Source organism: Spermophilus citellus, assembly GCF_964194105.1.
Source record: "Spermophilus citellus genome assembly, chromosome: 6".
Taxonomy (NCBI): Eukaryota; Metazoa; Chordata; class Mammalia; order Rodentia; family Sciuridae; genus Spermophilus; species Spermophilus citellus.
Window position 1 is genome coordinate 112,493,609 of NC_138187.1, and position 25,197 is coordinate 112,518,805.

At 34.6% G+C, this 25,197-nt stretch overlaps 1 protein-coding gene across 1 annotated transcript in view; it reads right to left on the minus strand.

Moving 5' to 3' along the window:
- The window catches only part of DNAH14 (dynein axonemal heavy chain 14), a gene marked incomplete at both ends in the record, with an annotated part of 361,185 nt that overhangs the window by 140,633 nt on the left and 195,355 nt on the right, over positions 1–25,197 (minus strand). Inside the window, 6 exons of the mRNA XM_081298208.1 lie at positions 10,907–11,077; positions 12,019–12,186; positions 13,183–13,320; positions 15,939–16,067; positions 18,100–18,269; positions 19,127–19,188. Of these exons, the coding sequence (XP_081154334.1) occupies positions 10,907–11,077; positions 12,019–12,186; positions 13,183–13,320; positions 15,939–16,067; positions 18,100–18,269; positions 19,127–19,188 (838 nt within the window). The remainder of the gene's footprint in view (positions 1–10,906; positions 11,078–12,018; positions 12,187–13,182; positions 13,321–15,938; positions 16,068–18,099; positions 18,270–19,126; positions 19,189–25,197) is intronic.

Consider the following 25,197-nt stretch of genomic DNA (forward strand, 5'->3'; position numbering starts at 1 on the left):
TACCCAATGAGTTGCAAAATGTTTGGAGGCAGGGTCCACACTAGTTCTAGTAGTCTTCAGATTTATGTCTTTGGTATCCAGCACTGGAAATTCCTGATGGGCATTCAGAAGATGTTTATTTAGCAAATGGTAAATGAATATTGAGGGGTGGTATGGTAGATGGTTAAGAGAATATCTGGCATCAGATATCCTGGGTTAGAATAATTCTTACTGCTGTGTAACCTTGGGCAAGTTCTCAACCTTACTCTGCTCAGTTTCATCTGTCAAATGATGATAATAACAGAACATACATCATACAGGTGTTATGAATAAAGATGAAAATGAGTAATGATATATAAAGCTCTTAAAATAGTGCCTGGTATACTGTATTACATATTATTTTATTTTTAAAAGAGCCTATCAACAAATTAATTTATAAATTATTCACAGGAATAATTTATTTTTTGGTACGAGGGATTTAAATAACCACTCAGCCAACCACTGAGCCACATCCCCAGCCCTTTTTGTTTTTTATTTTGAGACAGGGTCTCGCTAAGTTGCTTAGGGTCACACTGAGTTGCTGAGGTTAGCTCTGAACTTTCGATCCTTCTGCCTCGGCCTCCTAAGCCACTGGGATTACAGGTTGTGCCACTGTACCTGACACAGGAATAATGTATATTCTTATGTTCTTAATGAAGATTTGATTAATATGGTCTTTTAGTTATTGTAGTAGCTCTTGCTATCTCTAAGCCTGATCCATGCTTGGTAAAACCTGGCTCCTATAAATTTGCTTGCTTTTTTTTTATTGCTGTACATCTATTCCTTTGTATGATAAAGCCTCAAAATCAAATTGTGCTAAGTACTGATGGGGACTTGTTTAGGAATTTCTAGGATAATAATAATCTCTCTTTAAATCATTATTTTACCAAAGTTTCTCCATCCCTTCATTCATTCCTTATATATTCATTCACTGCAGATGTATTTATTGAACATCAATTGGTGGGAGGATGCCAAGTTCTGGGGACTCAGAAAGAGATAGAAACCAATGACTCTGTTCTTATGGAACTTGTAAACTAGAAAGAGATATGAAATTATATTATCATAATGACAGGAAAGACATGGAAATCCCATAGGCCTATAAAACTACAAAGAATGGGAGTTTAATATAGAAAGGGGGTGGTGTTGCTAAAAAAAGACCACAAAAAGGTAGAAAGCATGAGCTTAATTAAACAAATATTTTTAATTGACAAATCGTAGTTCAATATACTTATGAGTTACAGAGTAATGTGGTTTATGAATACAATGTGAGTCAATTAAATTAACATATCTGTCACCTCAAAGACCATTTTTTTTTGTGGTGAAAACACTTGAAATTTATGCAGTTTTTGAAATGTATAATACACTATTACTAACAAAAGATCTAAAAATATCTTATTCCTCCTGAGGCTTCATTTCCTTTGACCACCTTCCCACTCCCATTTCTCCTAGCTGTTCTACTCCTGCTTCTGTGAGTTTGATTACATATGAAAGTGAGAACATGTGGTATTTGTCTCTCTGTGCCTGTTTTATTTCAATTAGAGTAAAGTTCATGAGCTGAGTCTTGAATGATGGCCAGGAATGATGCAAGAGAAGGTTGTAAAGGCAGAGGCCACAGAGACCATGCCGCCTTCTGGTTGGAATATGGGGGTTAGATGTTAGATGTTCATATTCTGTCATGGGTGAGGCTTAGATAGTCTCACCAGTCACTGGAGTAGAGAGCATGAGGGCAGGGCATCTTGATTGTGGAGAAGGTGCAGTGGATGGAGACAGGGAATGGTTTTACACATGTTGAGTATGAAATGCCAGGGTAATATGAGATGGACTTAAAAGTTAAACCAAAGTCACATTCAAAAAAAAGTTCAGACTCTTTTCACCAAACCAACTGCCTATATTTGAAATGCAGATATAAAGTTTATTTTTTTTAGTATTATGATAGTTTATATTTATTGAACACTTACTACATGTGTCAGAAATGGTTCTAAACATTTTATTTAAATTAGAATTATTAATTCTTGCACAGTCCTATAAGGTAGGTACAATAATCATACTTAAATAGAGATTAGGAAATCGAGCCAAAGAGGGGTCACTTGCCCATGGAATCAGGGCTCATAAGTGGGGAAACTGGACTTAGGTAGAACCTGTGTTCATAATCTCTATGTTCAACTTTCTCTCCAAGAAAAGGGCAGAAAAGTGAAAAAAATAGAAGAGTGGGCTGAAGATTCTAGTGTCTGAGTGAAGGAAACTAGTGACAAGATGACCCTGGGGCATTACCCAAAGGCAGCTCCAGGGAGGTAAGTGAAGAAGAGCCACATACTGAGTTGAGCCCTGGAAGATTCTAGACAAGTGAGTAGAGGTGGTGGTGGGTGTGGACCTGTAAAAGGGATTACCCTTAAGTCATTAATGGAAATTTTGTTTTACCAGATATTAAAAAAAGATTGGAGGGAGAAAAAGGTGGTGGGGATCCAAGATGGTGGGCCAGAGGGAGGCAGCATTCTGTGTCGTTACGTGACTTGGGAGTCAAGAAGTGAGAATACTGCTTCTCTGTGAGCAATATTCCTTCTCCTGAGCAGGAATTACGGCCTCTGGGCTGTCTAGGGCTTCAGGCCTCAGTGTCAGAATAGGTCTCCCAACTACTCACCTATGCAGGACTACCAGGTACCTGAGTAGGACCATCAAAACCTGCACAGAACTTTCAGCCACCCACCCAAGCAGAAATCACAGACACCACTCCCATGCAGGATACTTAGCAGCTCCCCATATTCAGGAATTCTGGCTGCCACTCCTGTGTCAACCCCCATCTACCAATGCAAGGCTCTCCTGGTTGCTGCCATATTGGGACTCTGCAGCAGTGGACATAGACACCTACATGCAGTTGCCTGTCTGAACCTGGGAACTCCACAAGGCTCTGAAGTTAGCCAACAGCCACACATTGCAAGCCATAAAGTTTGTCTCTCAACTTATCATCCAATGCCATCACTCAACTCACCCCACCCGACCTGACACCCCATCACTGAAAGCAGGAGCCTCCATCTTGGGCCACTTTCATCACCATCTTCCAAGTACCCAGTTTCTAATTGCCCCCTCTCCCCAGTGGCTGCTAACCTGGCACAGTGACACCCTGGTTACCTTCACCAACCTGAGGGTGGAGATACCAGCTAACAACAGACAACCACACCTGAGAAGGGAAGCAGGAAAGATACTGATCTCCAACCAAAACAAGCCCTGTGTCTTCCTTCAAGATTTTTTTCCCTCTCCGTCTCCTTTCTCCCGCCCTCACATCCCCAACATATGTGAAACCAAGTACTTTGCATGAATTAGGATTTTCAGGACTGGGATGTCTGAATAGTATATTAACAGTTGTGTTGTATATTCTTATGTTTCCCACCAATTTCTGCTATTTTAACATTTAAATTTTTTTTCTTGATATATATGTGTGCTTGTTTTATGTACTTTACCGTCTTTCCACTTACTTGTCTACCCAAAATTAATACCTCTCCTTTTTCCTGCTACTAAACTTCCACTTTAGATTTTTCTTTCACACTTCCTAAGATATAACAACTCTATATACTCACCTCCTACCTCCTCATCATATCATCCTACTCCTCACTCCAGGTTTTTTGTCCTCCATCAGAAACTGTGAACCCTTTTACAAACCTACTGAGTATATTGTGGATAAAAACTGAATTCACCATTTCTTTACATTGAGACCAAACTATAAACGTCTTATTAGCAAATATTTGTTTTTAGGTTGTATATTGTTAATATTGGGATCTGATAACATTGCCCTTCACCTCAAAGGAAAGATATTGGATCCCTACAGGGGCACTATGAGCCTATAGGGTAAAATGGTAATGCCTTGGATCCACAGTGCTAGAAGGGAAAAGACAAGGAAAGAAAGTGCCCCCAAACAAATCAAGATATCACATTATTAGAATCCATGGGCAGCACAGCAGAAGAAATTACAGAGAAGGAGTTCAGGGTGTACATAATTAAAATGTTCTTCAAATTAAAGGCTGACATAAGAGATCAAATACAGGCAGCAAAAGATTATTTTGACACAGAGCCACATAAACAAATAGAGGAAGCAAAAGATTACTTCAATAGGGAGCTAGAGATTCTAAAAAACCAAATAGAAACCCTTGAAATGAAAGAAACAATAAACCAAATTAAAAGTTCAATTGAAAGCATCACCAAGAGATTGGACCACTTGGAAGACAGGACCTCAGACAATGAAGACAAAATAGATAATCTTGAAAATAATGTAGACCACAGAGTTAAAATGGTAAGAAACCATGAGCAGAACATTCAAGAGATAAAGGATAGAATAAAAAGACCAATTTAAGAGATCTTGGGATCGAGGAAGGAATAGAGTTCCAAACCAAAGGAATGAGCAATCTATTCAATAAATAATATCATAAAATTTTGTAAATATAAAGAATGAATTGGAAAACCAAATCCAAGAGGCTTACAGGACGCCAAATGTACAAAATCACAACAGATCCACACCAAGGCACATTATAATGAAAATGCCTAACATATAGAATAAGGAGAGAATATTAAAAGTCATGAGAGGAAGAAATCAGATTACATATAGGGGGAAACCAATTAGATTGGTATATGCATATTTTTCAACCTAGACCCTGAAAGCTAGAAGAACCTGGAACAACATATATCAAGCTCTGAAAGAAAATGGATGCCAACCCTATAATCTTATAGCCAGCAAAATTAAGCTTTAGATTGATGATGAAATTAAAACCTTCTATGATAAACAAAAGTTAAAAGATTTTACAACTCAAGAGCTTGCACTACAGAACATCCTCTGCAAAATATTCCATGAAGAGGAATTGAAAAACAACAACAAAAATCAGCAAAGGGAGGTATTACACTAAAGGGAAAACTAATCAAAGGAGAAACCAATTCAAGTTAGATATAAAAAATAAACAAAAATGATTGGGAATAGAATATAACCCTGAATGTTAATGGCCTAAATTCACCAATCAAAAGACATAGACTGGCAGACTGGATTAAAAAAATTACCCAACAATATGCTGCCTCCAAGAGACTCATCTCATAGGAAAAGACATCCACAGATTGAAGGGGAAAGGTTGGGAAAATTATACCACTTTCATGGACTGAGGAAGCAAGCAGAATTCTTCATCCTCATATCAAATAAAGTAGACTTCAAGCCAAATTTAATCAAAAGGAATAAAGAAGGATAGCTTAAGGGAACAATTCATCAACACAACATAATAATAATAAATTTATATGCCCCAAACAATGGAGTGTCTACATTCATCAAAAAAACTCTTCTCAGGTTCAAGAGTCAAATAAACTCCAACACAATAATTCTGGGTGAATTTAACACACCTTTTTCACCACTGGATAGATCGTCCAAACAAAAGCCAAACAAAGAAACTATAGAACTCAATAATACAATCAATAACTTAGACTTAACTGGCATATACAGAATATTTCTTCCTTCAATGAATAAATACACTTTCTTCTCAGTAGCACAAGAAGCCTTCTCTAAAACAGACCATAGATTATGCTGCAAAGCAACTCTTAGCAAATATAAAAAAGTAGAGATACTACCCTCTATCCTATTAGATCGTAATGAAATGAAATTAGAGATGATAAAGGGGCTGGGGTTGTGGCTCAGCAGTAGAGCACTTGCCTAGCATGTGTGAGGCCCTGGGTTTGAGTCTCAGTACTGCACGTAAATAAAATAAAGGTCCATTTACAAATAAAATAAATATATATTTTAAAAAAAGAAATCAATGATAAAATAAAAAATGAAAGTTACTTCAACACCTGGAGACTAAATAATATGCTGCTGAATGAACAATGGGTTGCAAAAGACATCAAAGAGGAGATTAAAAGATTCTTAGAGGTGAATGAGAACACAAGGGCAAAGTACTGAAATCTCTGGGACACTATGAAGGCAGTACTAAGAGGAAAGTTCATTGCATGGAGTTCATTCCTAAAAGAAGAAAAAGTCAACAAACAAATGACTTAACATTATATCTCAAAGCCCTAGAAAAAGAAGAATAAATCAACACCAAAAGCAGTAGAAGAGAGGAAATAATCAAAATCACAATTGAAATCAATGAAATGAAACAAAAGAAACAACTGAAAAAATTGACAAAACAAAAAGTTGGCTCTTTGAAAAAATAAATAAAATTGATAAACCTTCAGCCATGCTAATGAAGAGAAGGAGAGAGAAAACTCAAATTACTAACATCCATGATGAAAAAGGAAATATCATCATGGACACTACAGAAATATAGAAGGTAATTAGAAATTATTTTGAAAACTTGTGTTTCAATAAAATAGAAAATATTGAAGGCATTGACAAATTTTAGAGTAATATTGAAGCAAGATTTGAGGATAGGTAGTTAGTGTAGTTAGGTAAATCGGGTCTAATATCTAGTAAGATAAATAAAATGGAGGCCATTATTGAGAATGGAGTCCAGGAAACCAGAGCAGCACTTGGGGAAATTGAAATGTTAATGTCCCCAAGGCCTGGAGCCCATCCTAAGGAACTGTTAATGAAATAGCTCCCAGCAAACAGGGAGGTGCTAATCAAAAGCCGCCCCAGGCACTTCCTGCCCATATTACTCCTTCAGCCCACCTATCTCCCACTTTTTGAGCCTACCCACCTGAATTCTGTCACTTAAAGATAAAGGAAACAAAGGACAGGAGTGTGGGAAAGCTGAAAGAAGACCTTAGCTATAGAAAAGGGAAGACCTCCCCCTTCCACAGATTCTGCCTTTTGGGTCCTCTTCTTCCTCTGGGGAGAAGTCTTTTCTTCTGTCCTTTAATAAAGCTTCTACTTTCCACTCTATACTTGCCTCGGTGTGCTCCTCTGGTGTTATACTTTAGCATTTGGGGAAGCAAGGACTCGTCACTGGTAAATGGCAGTAACAATATATTTGCCCAAATTGAATCAGGATGATATATACAATTTATTTATTTTTATTTTTTTATTGGTTTTTCACAACATTACAAAGCTCTTGACATATCATATTTCAAACATTAGAATCAAATGGGTTATGAACTCCCATTTTTACCCCAAATACAGATTGCAGAATCACATCGGTTACACATCCACATTTTTACATACTGCCATATTAGTGACTGTTGTATTCTGCTACCTTTCCTATCCTCTACTATCCCCCCTCCCCTCCCCTCCCATCTTCTCTCGATATATACAATTTAAACAGATCAATTTCAAGTGATAAAATAGAAGACGCCATCAGAAGCCTACCAACCAAGAAAAGCCTGGGACCAGAGGGATACACAGCTGAGTTCTATAAGACCTTTAAAGAAGAAATAATACCAATATTATTCAATTTATCTCAGGGAATAGAAAAAGAGGGAGCACTTCCAAACTCATTCTATGAGGCCAATATCACCCTGATTCCAAAACCAGGCAAAGACACATCAATGAAAGAAAAGTTCAGACCAATATCTCTAATGATGCAAAAATTCTCAATAAAATTCTGGCAAATCGAATACAAAAACATATCAAAAAGATAGTGCACCATGATCAAGTGGAGTTCATCTTAGGGATGCAAAGTTGGTTCAACATACAGAAATCAATAAATGTAGTTCATTACATCAATAGACTTAAAGATAAGAACCATATGATCATCTCAATAGATGCAGAAAAAGCATTCAACAAAATACAGTACCCCTTCATGTTCAAAACACTAGAAAAACTATGGATAACAGGAACATATCTCAACATTGAAAAGCTATCTATGTTAAGCTCCAGGCCAACATCATTCTAAATGTAGACAAATTGAAAGCATTCCCTCTAAAAACTGGAAAAAGGCAGGGATGCCTTCTTTCATCACTGTTATTTAACATAGTTCTTGAAACACTGGCCAGAGCAATTAGACAAAAGAAATTAAAGAGATACACATAGGAAAAGAAAAATTCAAATTATCATTATTTGTTGATGATATGATTCTACACCTAGAAGACCCCAAAAAATTCCACCAGAAAACTGCTAGAACTAATAAATGAATTCAGCAAAGTAGAAGGATACAAAATCAACACCCATAAATCAAAGGCATTTCTGTGTATCAGTGACAAATCCTCAGAAAGAGAAACTAGGAAAAACTACCTCATTTGCAATAGCCTCAAAAAAAAATACTTGGGAATCAACTTAACAAATGAGGTGAAAGATCGTTATGATGAAAACTACAGCATGCTAAAGAAAGAAATTAAAGAAGACCTTAGAAGATAGAAAAATCTCCCTTATTCTTGGATAGGCAGAATTAATATTGTCAAAATGACCATCCTACCAAAAGAATTATACAGATTTTATGCAATTCCAATCAAAATCCCAATGACATTCCTCATAGAAATAGAAAAAGCAGTCATGAAATTCATCTTGAAAAATAAGAGACCAAGAATAGCTAAAGCAATCCTTAGCAGGAAGTGTCAAGTAGGTGATATCGCTATACCAGACCTTAAACTATACTACAGAGCAATAGTAACAAAAACAGCATTCTATTGGCACCAAAATAGGCTAGTAGCCAATGGTACAGAGAATTACCCACATAATTACTGTTATCTTATATTAGACAAAGGTACCAAAAGCATACATTGGAGAAAAGATAGCCTCTTCAACAAATGGTGCTGGGAAAACTGGAAATCCATATGTAACAAAATGAAATTAAACCCCTATCTCTCACCATTCACAAAACTCAACTCAAGGTGGATCAAGGACCTTGGAATTAAACCAGAGATCTGCGTCTAATACAAGAAAAAGTAGGCCCAAATCTTCATCATATTGGGTTAAGCCACTACTTCCTTAATAAGACTCCTATAGTGCAAGAATTAAAATGAAGAATTAATAAATGGGATGTATTCAAACTAAAAAGCTTTTTCTCAGCAAAAGAAACAATCAGTGAGGTGAATAGACAGCCTACAGCTTGGGAGCAAATTTTTATCACATGCACATCAGATAGATCACTAATTTTTACGGTATATAAAGAACTCAAAAAGCTAAACATCAAAAAATGAAATAACCCAGTCAATAAATGGGCCAAGGAACTGAACAGACATTTCTCGGAAGATGATATACAATCAATCAACAAATATATGAAAAAATGTTCATCATCGCTAGCACTTAGAGGAATGCAAATCAAAAGTATTCTAAGATTTCATCTCATTTCAGTCAAAATGGCAGCTATTAACATACAAACAATAAGCATTGGTGAGGATGTGGGGAAAAAGGCACACTCGTACATTGCTGGTGGGACTGCAAAATGGTACAGCCAATATGGAAAGCAGAATGGATATTCCTTGGAAAACTGGGAATGAAACCACCATTTGACCCAGCTATCTCACTCTTCAGTCTATACCCAAAGGACTTTAAAACAACATACTACAGAGAAACAGCCACATCAATGTTTACAGCAGCACAATTCACAATAGCTAAACTGTTGAACGAACTTAGATGTCCATCAGTAAATGAATGGATAAAGAAAATGTGGTATATATATACACAATGGGATATTTCTTAGCAATAAAAACAAATTATGGCATTTTCAGGTAAATGGAGTTGAAGAAAATAATGCTAAGTGAAGTTAGCCAACCCCCCAAAACCAAATGCTGAATGTTTTCTCTGATATAAGGAGGCTGATTCATAGTGGCGTTGGGAGGGGGGGGCATGGGAAGATTAGATGAACTCTAGATAGGCAAAGGGGAGGAAGAAAAACGGAGGGACCAAGGGGTGTAAAAAAAATGGTGGAATGAGATGAACATCATCTAAATGCATCTATGAAGACATGAATTGTGTGAATATACTTTGTATACAACCAGAGATATGAAAAATCGTGCTCTACATGTGTAATATGAATTGTAATGCATTCTTCTGTCATATATAACAAATTAGAATAAAAATTATAAAAAAAGATTGGAGGATAGAAGTGATAAGGTTAACATGAATAATTGTATCAAGATGGATCTGGGCTGAAGAGCAGAAAACTTGAATTAAAAGAAAATAATAATGAGAATGTCCATAAAGCATTTTAAAAATCTTCATGAATTTGTGACTTATCTCAAAAACATACATATATCTATACATATATATATAGAGAGACATAGATTTACATATATGTATGTTATATTCTGAGTTTATCTGCATTTATATCTATATTTCTATGAATAAAGTTTACATTCTATACTTCTCTTTTACTGATACAAAATATAGTTGGGTCTTTTAATTTATTATATTTCTTGTACTTCTATGAATAGGGTGAAAGAAAGTGGCATCACGAAAAAAAAAAAAAGAAAAAGCAAAGAAGAGTCAACTCTGGAAAGGAAATTTTCTCCTTAATTCTTTTGAGAAGAGATAGTAAAGGTGGTAAGGAAGTTGAGCTCACTGCTCTGTTTAGTCACAATTCTTTTTTTTTTTTCCTGTGGTGCTTGAGATTAAACCCAGGACCTCATGCATGCTTGTCAAGCACTCTACTATTGAGCCACATTGCCAGCCCACATCCTTTTTGGTGTGAATCACTTTATTGAAACACTTTCCTCTGTGACCTGGATTAAAAGACAGGCAGTGAGAAATGAATGGAGATGAGATAGAGAGGGATGAGGAGCCTTGGTGAAGTGTCTCAAGAGTAAACAGTTCTGCTAGTCCTGGAGAAAAATAAGCAGATTTTAGCCTCCTCAGAGGCCAAAATGAACCAAAGTATTAAGATCAAACTATTTCCACTGTATTTCAATCTATTTTTCTTGTGAACCCCCCCCACCAAATCGTTAATATGATAAAGTTGCTTTCATTAATAGTAAGAAAATGTTTGAGGACTTCCAAAATAACATTTTGCCCATGATCCCATTTGAAATATTTTTTAAACCATAAATTTACCTGGAAATAGTTCTCAAGTTCCTTTGAAAGCAACTGACAGAAAAAGCTTTTTTCAGTGGCTTCAATTAAGCGATCATGAAACACCCGGGTGGCTTCATGAACAAAGAGTAGAGCAAGCATTTCTTTGGAGTTAATAATAGTCTTGTCAGCTTGTAGAATTCCTAGGAGAAGCTATTAGAGATTCAAAAATAAAATTTTATAAAGACATTAGTGGGATAGTATTTGAAGACTCTGATTTTGCATGTTTATATTTCATAAAAATAGCAATTATCCAAGGTAAAAATTATCCGTTTCTATAATCGATAATCTGAATCTCTAATGAGACCAACATGTTATTAAGTCAAGGACAATAGGCACAGAATTGCCCTGAGTGGGAGGAGATTTAGGGAATCCTCAGCTACAACTAAGAGAAGGCTTGCTGGGATGAGCAACCACAAGTCTTAATTATGGTGCCAGCATGGAGGTGCTGGAGATGGGAGAAAAATGCTTTTAAATGTTGATGGGTTCAGCATTCTAAATGTAAGGGCCATAATGTGGTAGTTATGGATGAAGTCCCATAGTAAGGGGAGAAAGCAAATTCAAGAATTGTTTTTTTTTTCAAACATTGCAATTTATTGAAACACTTTCCTCTGTGACCTGGATTAAAAGACAGGCAGTGAGAAATGAATGGAGATGAGATAGAGAGGGATACTGAAAATTATTTAACCAAGGTAGATGACTAAATCAGCTTTGTTGCCAAAATCTGTGAAAATTTAAACATGTTTATGATATGCATATGTTTTGGGTAGTCACAATGAAATCTCAGAAATGAAGCAAGACCAAAATTTACATTGTAATCTTTTCTTTTCCTGCTGAGAATCTCAGGCAATATTCTAACAGTTTCAGTGGTCTCATTATTGAACTCTCTTCTTGGGATTAGAAAATTTATTTTCAACTTATTATTGGATGAACTGCTAATATATAGAAAAACCAAACAACATGAATTTTGCTTTTATTGACAATACCAACAAGAAAAGAGAGAGCAGGGGAGGGGGAGAGATTCAGTTTAGTAAAATTACATCTCCTCAACTTAAAATTTAAAAATAAGCTGTAGAACTAATATTAAAACACACCTTAAACACGTCTCGAAGATTAAACATGTAGTGGCATTTTGTTGGAGTCGGTAACATACACTTACACACTTGGTAGTACATAGTGAGGGAACAAGATATTATCTGATCCTTATATTTCTGAACATCAGGTGAGAAGTTATTGATGAAGAAATACATTGCCAAATGAGCCTTTAAAAAGAAGTTTTATAATTTAGTTTTCCAAATATTTTAAGTATAGACTATTTCTGGCTAAACTCTACTAAGAAGCCTACTCAGTGGAAGATTAATTTCTTTAGAAATGTTAAAAATTCCCAGTTGGTCCTAGTTTGGTGCTTGGTCTAGAAGCATGTCGAATGTGTCCTCTGGAGACAATTTGTGCTCCACCTCTGTGTGCATCAGGTGTGCTGACAATTATTCCATTTCCTTGTGCCCCAGTAGATGCTACTAAAGGAAATGTAACATGATAGAACTATTATGTTAGTTTGGATTGGTATACATGTATGCTTTCTTCTGGGAATTCTGAAATATCTTACTGGAAAAATGGCTGAACTTGAAATCTAGTTTGATAGGAAAATAAATTTTATGCAAGATGATTACATTCTTTAAAATTCATCTTGCATTTTCCTTTACAATATAAAATTTAAAGATAAAATTTTACATCAATTTTTCAAAAAGTCCCTGGTAATACTGCTGCAGGGATCAATAGCCCACAAATGGGGTAAAGGTTCTTGTAAACAAGAAAGTATACATGTACGCCAATCCAGACTGACATAATAGATCTTTTGATGTTTTTTTGTTCTACAATAAAATGAGGGACTGGGGTGTTTCGGTGGTGGAACTCATGCTTAGTATGCACAAGATCCTAGGTTCAATTTCTAGCACACATATGTGTGTGCATGTGTGTGTGTGTGTGTGTGTGTGTGTGTGTAGGTGTGTGCATGCATACACAAAGAGCAAAATTCTATCCTGTATATACTGGATCAGCATCTCAGAGAATAAAGTCCTGTGATCTCTGGGTTTCTTATACACACTGAATTATATTTTTGATATTTACAGACATTATAACAACAGACTAGAAAATAGAGGGGGAAACAAAATCTATTCAAAGTGGTTTTAAGTTCTCACAAATGTTTCTTACACCATGAAATTAATATTTTTCATTAGAAAATGAACTGGATGTGTTACCTGGAAAATAGTCCGCAGGGCACTCTGTGGAGGATGAGGCAATACCAGGATGGAAAAGTGCTTGAGGAGACGTGGGCTAATGTTGTTTTTACCGATTGGAGGAACACAGGCTGCAACTATAGCATGATCTTCAATATTCTGAAAGAGTGAAAGAAGAATAGTAACTAAATGCATCTGTAGGAAGTGAAATAAATACTTTCCTGTCCCAAATGAACAAAAGATTTTAAAAATATTTGGGTGAAAATATTAAGACTACTATATACTGCAAAACAAAAATTGCAATAGAAATTTATGTTCTTAGAAGTTACCTATTCTAAAGTGTAATTTCAAGATGTTACTTCTTGCAGGCTTTCTAAAGTCATCAGGAATATCTCTCCCCTCCCTGTAAAGCAACTAGTAGAAATTATGAAACTCCTAAAAAAAACTAGGGCAATGTTTTATGCATAACATTATCTTGGGCAAGGATTTTGGGGTTAAGACTTCAAAACTCCAAGCAACAAAAGCAAAATAAACAAATGAATTTGAAGCAAATGGAAAAGTTTCTGCACAGAAAAACAATTCGTCAGTGGAATTAAGAAACAACCTATAGAATGGGAGAAAATATTTACAAACTATGTCTCTGACAAGGGATTAATATCCAGGATATATAAGGAACATCTCAGTGGCAAAAATTCCCAAATAATCCAAGTTAAGAAGTGGACAAGAAGTTCAACAAACGAAAATACACCACACATCACTGATCACCAGGGATATGCAAATGAAAGCCATAGTGCAACATCATTTTACTCTGGTTAGAATGCATATTACAAAAAAAAGATAAGGAAAAAGCAAGTGTTGGTAAGGTTGTGGAGAAAGGAGTACTCTCATATGCTATTGTGAGGCTGTAAATTAATGCAGATATCATGGAAAGCAGTATGAAAGTTCCTTAAATATTAGACCCAGTTATCCCACTCCTCATCATATACCCAAAGGATTTAAAATTGGCATACTATGGTGACACAGCCACATCAATGTTTATAGTAGTACAATTTACAATAGCTAAGCTATGGAACCAGCCTATATGTCCAACAGATGAATGGCCAAAGAAATTGTGGTATATATACACAATGGAATATTATTCAGCCACAAAGAATGACTTTATGACTTTTGCCAGAAAATAGATGGATCTAGATAATATCATGCTAAGTGAAATAAGCCAATCTCCTAAACCAAAGGTCAAATGTTTTTGCTGACATGTGGCAGCTAAACCATAATTAAACAGGTGGGGAGAGGAGAGAAATTCAGTAGATTAGACAAAAGAGGACAAAAGGAAAAAGGGGGGATTCGAATAGGAAAGATGGTAGAATAAATTTAGCATAATTTTCCTATATACTCATAAGAAAATATCTAAGTGAACCACACCATTGTGCCTGCCCATAAGAATAGGGTCCTAAGTAAAATAAGATATAGTGCATGCTTTTATAATTTTATCAAAATTGATTCTACTGGCATATATAACTAAGAAGAACCAACAAAAAAATTAAAATAGGGGCTGGGATTGTGGCTCAGTGGTAGAGTGCTTGCCTAGCATGTGTGAGGCCCTGGGTTTGATCCTCAGCACCACATAAAATTAAATAAATAAATAAAATAAAGATATTGTGTCCAACTACAATAAAACATAACTAAAAAATAAATATTTTAAAAAACTAAAAATATAATTATTATATGTGTAAGCAATCCCACCATTGAGTATATATATTCAAAAGAAATTAAATCAGTATGTCAAAAGTGTATTTGTGCTCCTGTGTTCATCATAGCACTATTCACAATAGCAACAATATGCAATAACTCAAGTGCCCATCCATAGATAAATGGGTGAAGAAAATATGGTGTATATACACAATGAGATAGTATTCAGTCTTAAAAAAGGAAATCTTGTTATTTGTTACAAATGGATGAAACTGGATAACATTATGCTATGTTAAATAATCCTAGCACAGAAAGACAAATACTGCTGCATGATCTTACTCATTTGTGGCATCTAAAAAAGGTGATCTCACAGAAGACTGTGGAGGGTGGCAGGGAGCAGGAAATGAGAAGAGAATGGATAGCAGGTAAAATGTTATAGAAAGTAGGAATAAGTTCTGATGCTCTGTTATACAGGTCACTATAGTTAACAATAATATAATGTATATTTTGAAATTTCTAGAAGAGAGAATTTTGAATGTTTTTACCACAAATGATAAATGTTTAAGGTGATGGATGTAATTATTACACATTGTATAAATGTATTAAAACAACCCACTGTGACCCATAAATATATGCAATTATTACATGTGAATTAAAAATGATAAACAATCATTAGAAAATAGCAGTGTGTTTTTGAGATTAGCAAAGAGGATTTTGGTGATAAGTGAGAAATCAGAAGATCCAGTTGAGTTGTGTCTTCAGCATGATCAGATTGACTTGGAGTGAAAAGATGCTTAGCTGTTAACATAATAACGGCCATTTGACATGTTCTTACAATATCACAGCACTGTAAAGCTGGGTGAAATGATGAAAAGAATCTAAGTAGAGTCTCTGAAACACATGGACCTATTCTAAATTGCAAAGATGTAATTGACATGATTAATTTAGGCTCTTAGCCTCATTTTAACATGTCCATATGGCTAGACTGTCCAGATTTCTCACTTAATTTACTTCACACTGCTACAAATGTTTAATTTATTGTTAAATAACAATATTTAATGTGAACAAAATCTTAGCATATACTTTACCTTCCATACATTTCTTTTAGTATCATAAACCCCTCTCATGTCTAACAATTGTCTGATCAATTCCAGTGGTGGCTGTGCTTCATACATATCAGATCCTGGAGTATTCATGTCATCAATAAATATTATAATCTTAAGGAAAACAAAATGTTTTAAAGCATATCAACTTGTAGTACCTTTGTTTAAAGTAAGAATTAGAAATATTAATTATGCTATGGAATAAGAACAAAATTATATATAATATCATGTCTATTTTTCTATTAAAATAGAATACTAAGTTCTATTTTTGAAGATAAGATCTTAGAAAACAGTAAGTTTTCAGAGTAATGAAAAATCTGCTTACCCTCTATGGACTTCTAATAATTATGTCTGATGATAGAAATATATTTGATGCTAATAATCTAATTGTGTAATTGTACAAAGGAACAGGCCTATTACTTATTAAGCATTTACTTATTGAGTGCATTTACTTATTATTGGCAAGGCACTATCATACATGTCTAGCTATTTATTTCATATGTACTCTCATTTGGGAATAAGCCTATCACCCGGAACTAGACTTTTAAAATTCTCCTACAAATGCTGTTGTCAAGAACAACCAGCAGAATATTCAGACACAATTCCAACTTTTAAGCTTGTGTTACTTTCCATCTTTGAAAATATTATGTGCTGAAATATACTGATTATAATCTCTGCGCATTAGGCCCTTTAGATTAACTAGTTAATTGTCTTTTTTGCAAGACAAGTAACTAGTTAAAAAATACAAATAGCTCTTTACTTTAAATTACCTAATTACCTAATTTGTAACGGTCAATATAATTTTTAGTAAGACACCCAGTTTCCCCTCTTTTGTATCATAAACTAAAATTTTGTTGCTTGCTAGTGGTGCAATTAGGTACTATTATCTAATCTAACCGGGCTATTATTAACCTTTTCAAAATCTCTAAAGTTTACCTATGAAGGCAAAGATCTACCAAGATTATCTAAGTCTTCAGTTAAAAACCAGGAAATCTGAAGCAAACCCTTAAAAGCTCTTGAAATTGATATCGTAGGTATTACCCCTTTGCTTATTTTATTGTATTGAATTGGAGTCAATGTAAATGTCTTATTGTGACAGAGAATTTGGTTGAATAAATGGGCAGTTATGATTTGGATATGGAATATCCCCCCAAAGTTCATTGGTCCCTAATGAAGCAATTTCAGTAGTGGGGCTTTTCAGAAGTAATTGGATCATGAGGGCTTTAACATCATCAGTGGATTCATCTATTAATAAATTCATAATCTGAATAGATACTGGGAGGTGGTGGAACTTAGTTGGAGGGAGCAGGTCTTTGGGGGCATGTCCTGTTGGACTCTATCTTGTCCTGGCCTCTTCTGCTGTCTCTGCTTCCCAGAGGTAAACAGCTTTCCTCTGCTCTACCCCTCTGCTCAGAAGGACTATGGACTAAAACCTCTGAAACTAGGAGCCAAAATCAATCTTTCCTTCTAAGTTGTTTTCCCAGATTTAAATTTTTTTTTAATCTCAGTGATAAAAAGCTAACATACTTATCCAGGTAGACAGAGGGTAAGAAAAATAAATACCCAACACCATTTTAAGAAACAGACAGGTGAGCTCTGTGGTGCATGTCTATAATCCCAGATACTTAGGAGGTTGAGGCAGAAGGATCACAAATTCAAGGCCAGCCTGGGCAACTTAGTAAGATACTATCTCACAATAAAAAAATAAAAAAGGTTGTGGATGTAGCTCAGTGACAGAGAACTTGCCTTGCATGTGTGAAGCCCTGGGTTTGAAAGGAAGGAAGGAAGGAAGGAAGGAAGGAAGGAAGGAAGGAAGGAAGGAAGGAGAAAGAGGGAGTTGTTACAAGGCTCTTCTCTTGTTACCACAAGGTTAGCATCTAACCCATTTTCCAGTATTCTTATCTTTATTCAGATTTCAGTAGTTTCTTTTGGCCTTAGTAATTCTCAATCAGTATAATTCTCCATGTTGGAAAATTGAATTATATTGATTTGAAAACCGGAGTTTCCATTATAAAGTGCATATTCTAGGAAAGTTCAGGAGCATGTTGTATAACAATCTTTTTACTAGTATTAATTAAAATAAATTAATTTATCATTTGAATAGCATAGCCAGATTATTTAACAGGGAGGGAGGGAAGTATTTTACCCTGCTGTTTTTAGGTGCTCCAAGAGTGTCTTTATTTTTTCTCACTAACTTTTTAAGAATCATCTCCTTCATTTTGGCAACTGTCATATTGGTGCTAAAATTTATTGCAGAAACTATAATTCCTTTATGACTTTCATCAGTTTTATCATACAGCTTCTTAGTAGTATTATCTATGATGCCAAAAAAAAAAAGAAAGACAAATTGAGAACACTTTAAGAATATTTTTGTTTTAGGCTGTTCAAACATTTGAAAATGATATAATTTTACTATTATGTTGTATTTTCCAAAAAACTATTCTGAGAGGAGGAACACCAATTTAGGAATGTTTCCTTACTTTTTCACAGTAAACAGTATCTCTCTGCAACCATAGTCAAATGTAACTTTATGAAACCTCAGAGACCCTCTTCTCACTTATGCATGTTAGTAGACAGACAGAACTTCTTAAGATCTAAAAGCAGCATGCAGCTAGATCTAGCAAATATATAAAAATTGGCACACATTCCCTGAGGGAGGATCATCCAGAGGGTAATTTGGGATAGTACTATAGCAGCTTAAGAACAAAATGTCTTCTGGCAGGACCTGATGACATGGCTCCCTTTCATTTTCCATAGCTACCTCAGGAGAGCCCCATCTTTTCTTCTTGAGAAGTGGAGTTGTTGCTCCATAAATTAGTAAATCAGAATTTTCAAAGATGAGGCTTCTGAAATTCCATGTATGTTTGTATCGCATGGCCTGATTTGAAAACTTATAGAATCATAATTATCTATTACACTATGTTTAAAACCATGAAAGTGTGTTCAGTTACTTCTAGATTTCATCTGAGTTCATTGACAAAGGAGGTAAATCTTCTCTACTGTCTCTCCTCTATCTTTTGAAGAGATTAGAACAATTTGAGAGAGTACTGGGTATTTTTAGAGGACTTTTTAATATTAAATTATCAATTTGAATTTTTCCTTCTGAGATTTCTAAAAGAAATGACTTACATACAGTTGAGATAGAGAACTTTTGAAACTGTATTAATACATACCATGTTTTCTACTTGATATCTTATGGGTTTCAGTAAACAAGACGCTGATGTTCTGCTTTAGGCTATTGAATCAAATGTTTTAAAGGTTCAAAATTAGTTTATTTACAATTATATCTATATTAACAAAAAATAAAATAACAACATGTTGCTGATTTTAGTTGTATCCTCTATAAGAAAACAGTCCCCCTATCCTCCATTTCCATTCATATTTTTACAGATAAAATTAGTATCCACGTTGAAACTGAAACTCAAACTTAACATGGACTTACTTAAAAATGAACTGGGCAAATTCTTAGGATGCCAAGTTATTGGTGTTTTCTAAAGGTAGTAAGCCATTACCTCCCTTTTGTCTTTATAAAATGTTTGCCTTATGGATCATACAGTAAAAGACTTGTCTTTATTTTCATCTTGTATTTAGGTGTTTGATTTTATGTTTGACAAAATAGTATGTCTTAATAAAGATCCAATTCACTATTAAGCATACCTATTTATTTTTTTAGACTCTTATTATTTGTGATATTTAGATCAGGAATGATTTCTATTGTATTAAATGCTTAAAAAAGTTATCTCTCTAAATTTTAAAGGCCTTCTTGAAGTGCAGTAAGAGTCTATCCTAATAAAATAATTAGTAGTGTAAGATGTAGATGATGGTGGCTTGGAAACGGGAGAATTAGAGCAATTTGTGACATGTGTAAAGACAGAAGATTCAAATAATAGGAGACCGAATGTGGGTAGTGAGAATGGAGATACAATGATTGTAATTGATGAGAAGAAACTTTAAAGACGGATAGGAAGAAACTCAAGGATGATTCCTAGGTGTTAAGCTTGAGTACCTAGTCTTTTCTGTTAAAGTGAAGAACAGTGGAGGAATATAGGTTTGGAAGAGAAATTAAGAGTTATGTTTTGGATTTGTGAAGGTTGAGATGTTTATGGGATATCCAAGTATGTACATGACATAGACAGCTGGCTATCTGACTTTCATGATTAGAGGAAAGGTCTTATGAACCTCTCCAAGATTTTGTCTTCTTATTCAATTCAAAAGCAATAGGCTTCTTTAATATTTTAACAGAACCAGCATTAACTTTAGAAATTTGCACTTTTTATTTGTATAATTCAGAGTTCCTTTTTCCTCTCCTTTTAGGAAGAGGCAGACAGAATACAGAGCGACAGAGATAAAACTTTTCTTTACAAAAGTCTTTTTGTATTTGTTAAGTAGCTCATATATTTCTAGTACAACAAAACAAATGCTATACAAAACTTTATTTGCATCTATTAGGCACATTTTTTTTCTAGGAGAAAAATTATTATTGCTATCTTTTATGCTATATAAAAATTGAGATTTTAGATTTATTTATATTTAAAGTATGTGTAAGAATTCCTTATTTAAAGGAATGAAACTAGTTGTTCATAATTTGAAGATTTTCCTTTAAGTAGAAAATCTCAGTAGACCAATAATAAGCAAGGAGATTGAATCAGTAATAAGACTCCCATCAAAGAAAAGCCCAGACTTGGATATTTCAACATTGAATTCTACCAATTATTTAAGGAGGAACTAATATAAATCCTTCTCAATCTCTACCAGAAAAGTCAAGAAGGAGGAATATTTTTAAACTCATTTTACAAGGCTAGCATTAACTTGATCCCAAGGCCAGAACATGATACTATAAGAAAATCAGAGGTACTAACTCTGATGAACACATATGCAAAATCTTAATAAAACTAAATTCAACAGCACATTATAAAGACCATTCAACATGATCAAGTGGATTTATTCCTGGGAATGCAAGGATGGTTTGACACACACAAATTAACAAATGAAGGACAAAATTATATTATGGATGCAGAAAAAACTCAAAACATTTCACAAAGTTCAATACTTTTTCATGATAAAAACTCCAGAGAATTAGGCATAGAAGGAGTGTATGTCAACACAATAAATTCCACATGTGAAAAGCCCCCAATTAACATCAGTCTGAGTAGTGAAAAGCAGAAAGATGAGGATACCCATTCTTATCACTTCTTTCCAATATGGTACTTAAAGTCTCAGAGAAATTAATCAAGATAAAATAAAGGCATCCAAATAGGAAAGGAAGAAGTAAAACTGTTTCTATTTGCTGATGACATACATTTTATGTAGAAAAACCTGAAAATCCACCATAAAACTGTTGGAATTGGTAAGTGAATTCAGTAAAGTTACAGGATACATAATCAAGACACAAAAATCATATTTCTATATTTCTATACATTAGCAGCAAACCACCTGAAAAATATAAATAATCCAATATATAATGTCATTAAGATAATTAGGAGTAATTATTCAACTAGAAGATGCAAAATCTATATACTGAAAACTTAAAAAAATTTTCCTGATGAGGAAAATTGAAGAAAATACAAATAAATGGAAACATATTTTGTATTCATGGATTACAAGAATTAACATTGTTGGGCTGGGGTTGTAGCTCAGTAGTAGAGCACTTGCCTAGCATGTGTGAGGTCCTTGGTTCAATTCTCAATACTGCATATAAGTAAATAAAATAAAGGTCCATTGACAACTAAAAAATATTTAAAAAATTAACATTGTTAAAATGTCCACATTATCTAAAGTAATCTACAAATTCCAATGTCATGTTTCATTTTTCCTATGGAATTGCAAAAGACTCCAAATAGTCAAAGCAGTCTTGAGCAGAAAGAAAAAAGCTGGAGGCATCACACCATCTAATTTCAAAATATGCTATAAATGCATAGTGATCAAGCCAACATAATAGTAACATAAACACATACACAATGAGAAATGGAGCAAAGAGCCCATAAATAAACTCAGACACTTATGGTGAATTGATTTTTGATAAAGATGCTAGAGACACATAATGGGGAGATGAGAGTCTCTTCAATAAATGGTATCATGAAAACTAGATATCCATATGCAGAAGTATAAAGTTGGACCATTATTCACAACTTATACAAAAATCAACTCAAAATGAACTAAAGACCTAAATGTCACATCTGAAACTATTAAAGTAGTAGAAAAAAAACTATAAAGAGTATTGGTTGGGGCAAAGATTTTTTATATAATCCCCAAAGCATAGCAACAAAAGCAATAGAAAAATGGGAATGCATCAAATTAAAATGCTTTTAGGACTCAGGTGGGTTATGGCTCAGTGGTAGAGTGCTTTCTTAGCATGTGTGAAGCACTGGGTTTGATCCTCAGCACCACATAAAAACAAATAAAATAAAGGTACTGTGTCCATCTACAACTAAAAAAATAATTAAAAAACATTAAAATGCCACCCTGATTCCAAAACCAGACAAAGACACCTAAAAGAAAGAAAACTTCAGACCAATATCTCTAATGAATATAGATGCAAAAATCCTCAATAAAATTCTGGAAAATTGGATACAAAAACATCAAAAAGATCATGCACCATGATCAAGTGGGATTCATCCCCAGGATGTAAGGTTGGTTCAACATACAGAAATCAATAAATGTAATTAATTACATCAATGGACTTAAAGAACCATATGATCATCTCGATAGATGCAGAAAAAGCATTTGACAAAATACATCACCCCTATATCTTCAAAACACTAGAAAAACTCGGGATAACAGGAACTTACCTCAACATTGTGAAAGCTCTCTATGCTAAGCCTCAGGCCAGCATCATTCTAAATGGAGAAAAACTGAAGGCATTCCCTTTAGAATCTGGAACAAGACAGGGATGCCCTCTCTCACCACTTCTATTCAATTTAGTTCTTGAAATACTGGCCAGAGCAATTAGACAAACAAAAGAAATTAAAGGAATAACTACAGGAAAAGAAGAACTTAAACTAGCACTATTTGCTAATGATATAATTCTATACTAGAAGACCCAAAAAACTCTACCAAGAAACTTCTAGAACTAGTAAATAAATTCAGCAAAGTGGCAGGATATAAAATCAACACCTATAAATCAAAGACATTTCTGTATATCAATGACAAATCCTCTGAAAAGGAAATGAGGAAAACTACTCCACTTACAATATCCTCAAAAAAATAAAATACTTGAGAATCAATCTAACAAAAGAGATGAAAGATCTTTACAATGAAAACTATAGAACCCTAATGAGAAATAGAAGAAGACCTTAGAAGATGGAAAGATCTACCTTGCTCCTGGATAGGCAGAATTAATATTATTAACATGACCATACTACTAAAAGCACTATACAGGTTCAATGAAATTCTGATCAAAATCTCAATGACATTCCTCATAGAAATAGAAAAAGCAATCATTAAATTCATCTGGAAAAATAAGAGACCCAGAATAGCTAAAGCAATTCTAAGCAGGAAGAGTGAAACAGGTGGTATCGCTAGCTATACCAGACCTTAATTTATACTACAGAGCAATAGTAACAAAAACAGCTTGGTACTGGCACCAAAACAGGCTGGTAGACCAATGGTACAGAATAGAGGACACAGAGACTAACCCACAGAATTATAACTACCTTATATTAGACAAAGATGCCAAAAGCATGCACTGGAGAAAGGATAGCATCTTCAACAAATGGTGCTGGGAAAATTGGAAATCCATATGCAACAAAATGAAATTGAATCCCTATCTCTCACCATGCACAAAAGTTAACTCAAAATGGATCAAGGATCTAGGAATTAAACCAGAGACTCTGTGTCTAATAGAAGGAAAAAGTAGGCCCCAATCTCCATCACGTGAGGCTAGGTCCCAACTTCCTTAATAAGACGCCTATAGTACAAGAATTAAAACCAAGAATCAACAAATGGAATGGATTAAAACTAAAAAGTTTTTTCTCAGTCAAGGGAAATAAAATGTGAGGTGAATAGGGAGCTTACATCTTGGTTACAAATTTTTACCCCTCACACATCAGATAGAGTGCTAATCTCTAGGGTATATAAAGAGCTGAACAAGATAAGCACCAAAAAACCCCAAACAATCCAATCAATAAATGGGCCAAGGACCTGAACAGACACTTCTCAGAAGAGGATATACAATCAATCAACAAATATATGAAAAAATGCTAATCATCTCTAGCAATAAGAGAAATGCAAATTAAAACTACTCTAAGATACCATCTCACTCCAGAAGAATGGCAGCCATTAAGAAGACAAACAACAAGTGCTGGTGAGGATGCAGAGAAAAAGGTACACTCATACACTGCCGGTGGGACTGCAATTGGTGCAGCCAATTTGGAAAGCAGTATGGAGATTCCTTGGAAAGCTGGGAATGAAACCACCACTTGACCCAGCTATTCCTCTTCTTGGACTATACCCAAACGAACTAAAAATAGCATACTACAAGGACATAGCCACATTAATGTTTATAGCAGCACAATTCATAATAGCTAAACTGTGGAGCCAAACTAGATGTCCTTCAATGAATGAATGGATAAAAAAATGTGGCATTTATACACAATGGAATATTACTCAGCACTATAAAATAATAAGATCATGGCATTTGAAGGGAAATGGATGGCATTAGAGCAGATTATGCTAAGTGAAGTTAGCCAATCCCGCCGAAAAAATGCCAAATGTCTTCTTTGATATAAGGGGGGTGACTCAAAATGGGGTAGGGACAAAGAGTATGGGAAGAGGGGTGGGAGAGAAAGGGAGGGAGAAGGGGAATTGCATGGATGGTGGAAGGAGACATCATTGTTGTACAAAATACATGTATGCAGATGTGAAAAAAAAGAAAAGAAATTCTTTTCTTTTCATGAAAAAGAAGACTCAAACTCAGAATGCATGTTTAGGCGTTATGTTCATAGACTTTTTTTTCTTTATTTTTTTTTTAGCACCTAATATATGTTTGTTTTTACATCATCAAAATTATTTCACCTCTATCCAAGAAATGCTATCATATAAATTAGGGAAAATTTTGGAAGCTAGAGAGGAAAAAGGAAAAGAAATATGGGGGAATCTCAATAAAATCAATGGGAAATCAGTAGAATAGAGGAAAAGGATCAAAGGGAGGGATGAAAGGAAGGAAAGGGGAAGTACTTCGAAATGATATTGGCCAAATTATATTGTTGAATTGTGTGCATGTATGAATATGTAATCACAAATCTCA